The sequence below is a fragment of the Charadrius vociferus genome, unplaced genomic scaffold (assembly GCF_000708025.1).
Source record: "Charadrius vociferus isolate BGI_N301 unplaced genomic scaffold, ASM70802v2 scaffold399, whole genome shotgun sequence".
In the NCBI taxonomy this organism is placed as follows: domain Eukaryota; kingdom Metazoa; phylum Chordata; class Aves; order Charadriiformes; family Charadriidae; genus Charadrius; species Charadrius vociferus.
In genome coordinates, this window is record NW_009653080.1 from 245,855 (window position 1) to 253,560 (window position 7,706).

The following is a 7,706-nucleotide window of genomic DNA, read 5'->3' on the forward strand; positions in this document are numbered from 1 at the left end:
TGCCTCGCGTCATTACCTAATTAAAGATTGCCCCTGTTTCAACCAAACCCTGCTTGGTTTACTGTGCGTTGAGCTGCTGTATTGAAATATTTACTGAAGACTTCTATTATTTAAATTGCTCTGGGTAGGGAGTCATCTCAATTTTCAGGCCTGTTTCTCTTGGGCCACCTGTTTACTCCAGCCTTTTTTTTTTGAAGGAGGACTGAATTCTTTAGATGTGACAATCTGTTGAGAAATTGGCAGTGATTGTTGCCTATTAGCCCTAAACCCCCCCCCCAACCAACCAAACAAGAAACCCTGTGCTAATGTGCTTCTGAATCTTTTCTTTTGAGGCTCATGACAATGGCCAGTTTTGGAGTAGTAATACATCTGACAGGTTGAAAAGATGTTCCCTGCACGAGCTTGGTGTCATTTAAAAGGTCATGTTCGAACCAGCTCTGTTCTTGGGGACCTTGGGAGGCGGGGATGCTTTCTCCCACCTCGTTGCTTGAAGCACCAGGAGCAGCTCTGCCCACAACCCGTAGAAAGTGGATTGTGTTGCAGGACAGGAGTGAAGTGAGTGACTCTCACTTGTCACCTGCCCCTGCCAGCTCAGGCAGGATGGAACCTGAGCTTTTCCTGATCCTCCAGGCACAGCTAGGGCAGGAGAGGTTCCTTCCCCATAGTGCCCTACAAAACAGTGCTGTTGTGTTGAAAGTTGTGTTGAAGAAGCTGGACTAATATCTTTGTGTGTAAACATTCAGTCTTGCAATACTTCTGCCATGGATGTTTCTAGCCTTTGTGCCCTGCTGCCTTAGCGTTTTGGGCAGTTGTGTTTTTTGTCACATAAGATGTTTACCACAAATGAGTCTTAGCAAAGTTTTCCTTGGGGGAAATGTACCTGACAACGTTTTTTTTTTTGTTTTTTTTTTTGCTTTTAATTGTAGCTTTCATCATGGGGGACATGAAAACCCCAGACTTCGATGACCTCTTGGCTGCTTTTGACATCCCTGATCCGACTAGCCTTGATGCCAAGGAGACCATCCCGCCAACTGGGGAGGAGAATGAGAATCACCTGAAGTCATCGGGAATCTGCATAGATGAGAATGCGTCCTTATCCCACTCTTTGCCTCCCTCTGATGCTCCTGTTGTGAGTGTTATAGTGAAGAACACGAGTCGCCAGGAGTCCTTTGAGGCAGAAAAAGAGGGGAATCACCTCGGGACTGGTCTGCTACACAATGGGTTTCGTGGGTCTGATCTGCCATCAGAGGCTCACGCTTTAGTTCATAATTATGGCAAGTTTGAGTCAACTTTTATTAATGGCGACAGCTCAAGAAGTTACTCTGATAAACTGGACCAGTCCAAGTCGGAGCCTTTGCCAACGTTTAGTCAGTTTAGCCCGATTTCCAGCCCTGAACCAGAGGACGCGTTCAAAGAGAACAGTATTGGTGATAAACCCAAACATGCCCAAACTCCGTATTTTCCACCACCTTCAATGTATATAGCAACGGGAGCTTCAGTACTAGATCATCTTAGGAAGGTACCAGAGCCCGAATTAAGCATGTTTGATCAATACTGTAAAAAGGAACAAAAGATGGAAATCCACTGCCAGCCAGAGAATAGGCTGGAAATGAGCAGGAGAGAACAAGACAAAGCAACAGAGAGGTTTGTGGAGTCAAGCAAGGACTTGGTAGATACCAATAGCTTTCTTGGAGAAGGCTTGGTGTTTGGAGACCTCCCTCACAATAATTTAGGAGAAAGTAAGGGGTCTGTGCCCGAGCTGAACATGTCTTCGTCGGTACCGCCTCGCCAGAGGTTAAAGCCAACTCATTCGAAGTTGTCCTCCTGTGTGGCGGCGTTAGTAGCTCTTCAGGCCAAAAAGGTTGCGTGTATTCCCAAAGGCGACCAGCCAAACCTTACCAAGGAACCTGGTCCTTTTAAAGACGGGACAAAGGGAAGTCCAAAAATGCCCAAGTCACCAAAGAGTCCCCGAAGCCCCTTAGAGGTGGTGAGGAAGGCCAGCAAGCAGCCCGAGAGTCCTCGAAGTGTGTGCAGCGACAGCAGTGGGAAAGGCTCTCCTTCCATGGCAGCCGGCTCTCCGCCAGCTATTCCCAAAGTTAGAATAAAGACTATCAAGACATCCTCTGGTGAAATTAAAAGAACTGTAACTAGAATTTTGCCAGAAAATGATGAGTTGGGCAAATCTTCAGAAGAGTCGCCTATGGAAACCTCATCTGCCGAAGAGTTTATCAAATCTTTCCCATCCCCTGACACGAGTGCAGTTATGGAAAGCGAGGGTAGCAAGAATTCAACCAAAAATGGGGCTGCTGTGGCTATCCAGCTATCAAACGTAGCGAGTCCTTACGCAGATGGTATGAAAACAGATATTGTTGCAAACAGCACGTGTACCGTGTCCTTATCTCCACTGCCAAACTGTGGCGGCGGTGCCATAAAAGTAGGCGTTAAGAGGCAGCATCAAGGTATCGTGGTGCAGCCGTCCAACGTGACCACCTCCAGCCTTCTTCCCAAAGCCGTGCACTTGGCAAATCTCAACTTAGTCCCGCATAGTGTTGCTGCTTCTGTTACGGCGAAGTCGTCCGCGCAGAGGCGAAACCAGCCTCAGGTGACACAGATGTCTGTGCCACTGGTGCACCAAGTCAAGAAAGCTGCTCCCGTCGTTGTGGAGGCGTTTAATAAAGTACTACACAGTGCCAATCCGGTGCCAACCTATACTCCAAACCTTAGCCCTCCACCTGACACCAGTATTAATTTACCTGCCTCTGGGTATTGTTGCCTGGAATGTGGGGACTCATTTGCCTTAGAGAAAAGCCTGACTCAACACTATAGTAGACGAAGCGTTCATATTGAAGTCATGTGCACTCAGTGTTCAACTATGCTACTTTTTTTTAATAAGTGTAGCTTGCTTAAACATGCAAGAGATCATAAGAGCAAAGGATTTATCATGCAGTGTTCTCAGCTGCTAATGAAACCAATTTCCTTAGACCAAATGTTTTCACCTTCTCCTACAAGCTCTTCAGCCTCTCTGGCTCCTCAGACTTTGCACTCGCCCTCTCCTTCACGGAAGCCCAGTGCTGCTTCAGGAGGTGGGGGAGGAATTTCTGCTAACGCTCAGCCAGCCTTGCCTCTCTATACGGACCCATTGAGACTAATCCGTCATGGACTTAAGTGTTTAGAGTGTAACAAGCAGGCGCAGGATTACGTTGCTTTAGCAGCTCATTACCAGAGAACCTCAGAAGATAATGAGAGACTGGTAAGTCATCATTTTAATGTTATTAGTTAAATCTCGCTGAGTTTAAAGAGATTGTCCTCCAGGGGACAAAATAGGCGTCGCAGTGGCAAATGAGTCCCTTTGCCTAAAAAAGTGCTTGTGGCGAGGATTTGGGATACGCATGAGCCTGGACGTGTGCACGTGGAGGGATGTTTAGTGTTGCTTGCTTGCCCTCTTTTTACCCTTTGCCAGCAAAAAGTGGGTAGTAAGGAGACTACGGAGATCCTTGAGCATCAAAGGAAGGTGTTGGAGATCAAAGATCACTTGGATGAAGCTTGCAGGAGTGCTGTAGGGGAGGACCAGCAGAGCATTACCCGTAGCAGGTTTTTGTGCTCTAAACGTGGCCAGAGGAGATCTGACACCTTTCCTAAAACTTGTGCCAAAATATTCCCTGTAACACTTTGAACATCGGGTGCCGTTTGTACTGTTAGCGTGGTAAAGTGTGTATTGGGACAGGACTGGCTGAGAGGCGAGCGGGGTGGTATGTGGGGTGGAAGGCTATTTTTGGCTATTTTTGCCCTTTGGGTGGGAGGGGCCGAGTTGATGCCGTGTTTCCATAGGAGGGCTCAAGAACCTTTTAGGGGCTTCCTGCCTTGCTCCAGTGCTGCCCTGCTCAGGTCTCCGCCACCTTCACAGATCTCCCTCGTAGGTGCAGATGGGGGGTCTGAATCCTCTTTGGAACTCCAAATTAGGTTTCTAGTGATGAAGAGGAGGAGATCCTCTTCATTATGTAGCAAGACCTTACGCTTTGTTTATGTTTTTTATTTTGGAAAATTTGGTCAATCCTGTTTAAGTATAAACCAACCTGAAGTTGACCAGGAGGAGGAATCTTTCCTTGTTATCTCTTTAGATGAGGTGAAAGCTTTCCACGTTGGTCTGGCTGCCAGCAGAGCTGGCAGACTCCCAGTGCAGTCTCCTCCACAACCTCCACGAACAAGGACTCCATGCCAACATGAGACATTCGGGGAGGTGATGGCCAGTCTCTGCCACGGCCATCGTAGTGCCTGAACGCTCCAGGGCCTCCCTTTGCTTGTTAAGTGGCTTGCAGGAGTATTGAGGTCGCTGCAGTCCTGTTTAGGTGCTTCGTTACCTTTCTCTTAAATTCATCATCAGGAAAAAAAAAAAAAAAAAAAAGATTATGGCTGAATGGTTTTCGTGTCGTGAAAAATGGTGAGGCCAGAAGCGATCCGTGCGGCCACGTAATCAGGTTTCTTACCCGAGGCAGGCCAGCAAGCACCGTTCTCTGTCAATGCTGTAACTTATTTTTCGACTATAATGCGTTTTTAGGAAATGTCAGCAGTCTGGAATGAAAATCTTCAGGTTGAAGTGATACAGTGAGTGCTCCAAAGTGAGCTAAAATGTTAATCAGTCGCATTAAAAATGTATCTCCTATTTTTGTTGTGGGATTATCTATTCAAGAGCTCCTTAAAGAGAGAAGGAATGTCCAATAGTAAGTATTTTTAGCTTGTAATGAAATAATTTATTCTGTAACTTAACCAAGAGTTTAAGTCTCTTGCTTCAAGTTAGGTCTGCTAGATGTAAGATTATTTTTGTAGTATTTTTCTGGAATAGAAGCGTTGAAAAACTGGAAGAAGAGGCGATGTTAGAGCTTGTAAAACCATCTCCTCCCAGTTTGATCTTCCCACGCTTATACTCCACGGAATGTGTGCCTTGCTCTGGGAGTCCTTTTCCACTGTATCTGCTGTCCTCCAGACTGCCCGGTGGTGCTCTGTGCTGTTCCCGAAACATCTGTTTCAGCAAAGCTATTACATTTATAAAGGAAATAAGAGTTTGTGCCCATATGCCTGTAATTGTGTGCCTCCAGATTTAGCAGTAGCTAATGGAAACCATCCCTCTGCCTTCTAGCAGTACCCGGGGTATTTGGTGTCACTGGGCTGAGAGGTAAAAGGATGGGTGAGATTCGGTGGTCTCATAGGGGTCCCTGCAGTCGATAGGTACCACGTTCAGCCTCTCTGAGCGGTCCAAGAGAGGTGGTGTGGATCACGTTGACATCGTGTATCTCACTTGGGTAGCACACTGTGTAGCTACCATCAGTAACGAGGCAGGAGAAGCTGAAGGTTTTGCCTATCAGGGCATTAATGAATGTTAAGCAAGTCTGATATTAAACATGGTGTGAGAAGGACGTAGGTCAGGCTGTTGGAGTATGCATCATAAGCTCCTGAAATGGGAAAACACTAACCAGCCAAACCCTTTTTGAGAAGATGCTGTGGATATCCCTGACTCTGCATTAACGAGCTAATGGAGCTTCATTAATGAACTGGAGCCTGTCCAGAGAAGGGCAACAAAGCTGGTGAAGGGTCTGGAGCACAAGTCTTGTGAGGAGTGGCTGATGGAAGTGGGGTTGTTTAGTCTTGAGAAAAGGAGGCTGAGGAGACCTTCTCGCTGTCTACAGCTCCCTGAAAGGAGGTTGTAGGCAGGTGGGGGTCAATCTCTTCTCCCAAGTAACAGGCGATAGAACAAGAGGAAACGGCCTCAAGTTGCACCAGGGGAGGTTTAGATTGGATATCAGGAAAAATTTCTTCACAGAAAGGATTGTAAAGCGTTGGCACAGGCTGCCCAGGGAAGTGGTGGAATTGCCATCCCTGGAGGTGTTTAAAAGACATGTAGACGTGGTGGTGAGGGACATGGTTTAGTGGTGACCTGGCAGTGCTGGGTTAACGGTTGGACTTGAGGATCTTAAAGGTCTCTTCCCACCAAAACGATTCTGTGATTCTAATTCCTTGGGTTGCTCTTTTTATTTCGGTCAGAATAAAAGAGTTGGTAGAAGCTGGAGATGATCAAGTGACTGATTTCACAAACACTTTCTTAGGTCGTAAAAGTGGTTTTCATCTCCAGAGTTGTGCCGGGTCACTTGTTTTTTGGAGCAGTGGTAGAAACTGCCTTGCTGAGGAAGGTATCGATGTAACACCTGTATTCAACATCACAAATCTTTTAGTGCCCCCAGTAGTGGATCAAAACCGCTATGTCCTCATGGCAGAAGTTGTTGATTTATATACTGGTAACTTTTAATTTAAAAAAAGGGTACAGGAGCAGTAGTTGCATACCTGTGCTTGATCCGGAGCACGCTGCTGTTGTAGGACAGTGCCAGGATGCAGAGGTGGCGTTAACAGTTGTGGGCAAGCTCAGACATGAACTGCATCCCCAGATCTCAAGAGACTAATTATCTAGTCTTTATCATGATTTTGTGTATTTGAGCAAAAATCGGTGTGTATTTCTTCCTCCATACCTGAGTTTTTTTCTCGCTATATTAAAACGTTGGTTTAGAAGCAACTGTATGGGGTGGGGGGGAGAATGTGTCCTAATTTCTTAAAGCTAACAAAAAATTGCACTCTGGTATTTTGGAAATTTCTTTTATTTTTTTTACATTTCTTACTCAGTCCCAGAATTTGGACACAAACTCTTTGCCATGCCTCCTTGAGAAAGTATGGAGTATCTTGATATTTTCTATGTAAAGCTATGGCTTGACTTACATATTTTAAAGAGTTTGAAGAAGTAGCAGGGCAGGTCTCCACTGCGTTATGGCCTAAAGCTTATCGTCTGTGACTATTCAGATGCTTGGTAGCAGATTGTCCTAAAAAAGAGGGTTATTGGGAAGGATGGATGTATAATGGAAAGAGCATCTTTGGCTGAAGACAAAGGGTAAAAGTGATTTATCTGCAGCACCTGCATTTGTACTAGAAGATGGAGACCCCTGACCTACAGAAGATAAGCTGGGTGGATTTTTGACCAATGTTCTTAGAAGCTCTCCTGTTAAATGACACCAAATCTGGATTATTAACTGTGACATGCACATTTAACATGACCATAACTTGAGAAACCAGACAGGCTTTGAAGTGCTCAGTTGTAGTGCTTTTAACTCAAAAACCTTTTTAGACCTGATATGGAGCAGGCATGTCACCTTGTTGAAAAGGAAGGGTTGATCCAACGGGGCTGATGAAGAAAAGACCTAACAGGAAAAAGACTTGTTTTTCAGTGTGATGTTTTCAGTTATCCAGAAGCTAAAGGTCGAGGAAGCTGTGGTAAGAGGCAGGAGTGATTGGATTGGAGAGGAGGAGCAACCTAAGCTGGCTCTGCTCCACGAGAAAACTTATCCTGTGTTGATACTTAAGACTTCTCACTTTAATTGGGATTTCTTACCATGACTTTGTGAATTACTTTAACATCTTCACATTTCCCCATAGCTGTTTAAAAGGTGATCAGTGGGTTTTCTGTTTGTTCCAGTTGTTGGCTTGGGAAATACTCAGTCTTGTATTTCTGAATGTCCTTGGGCAGAGCCCATATTAATAGGACAGATGACGAGTAAATGAGTTACCTAGGTGTGGCCAAAATGACAGTGACATGGCTGGGTCACTGTTACTTTGGAGGAAGGAAGAAAGATACAGATGTGGTCTGGACATCAGAAACAGTAGGGACATCT

The 7,706-nt window shown here is 45.6% G+C and overlaps 1 protein-coding gene across 1 annotated transcript in view; it reads left to right on the plus strand.

The window, feature by feature from the left end:
* Positions 1 to 934: 934 nt before the first annotated feature.
* Positions 935 to 7,706, plus strand: part of ZNF592 (zinc finger protein 592) — a 36,791-nt gene continuing 30,019 nt past the window's right edge. Inside the window, exon 1 of the mRNA XM_009893125.1 lies at positions 935 to 3,250. Coding sequence (XP_009891427.1) covers positions 935 to 3,250 — 2,316 coding nt within the window. The remainder of the gene's footprint in view (positions 3,251 to 7,706) is intronic.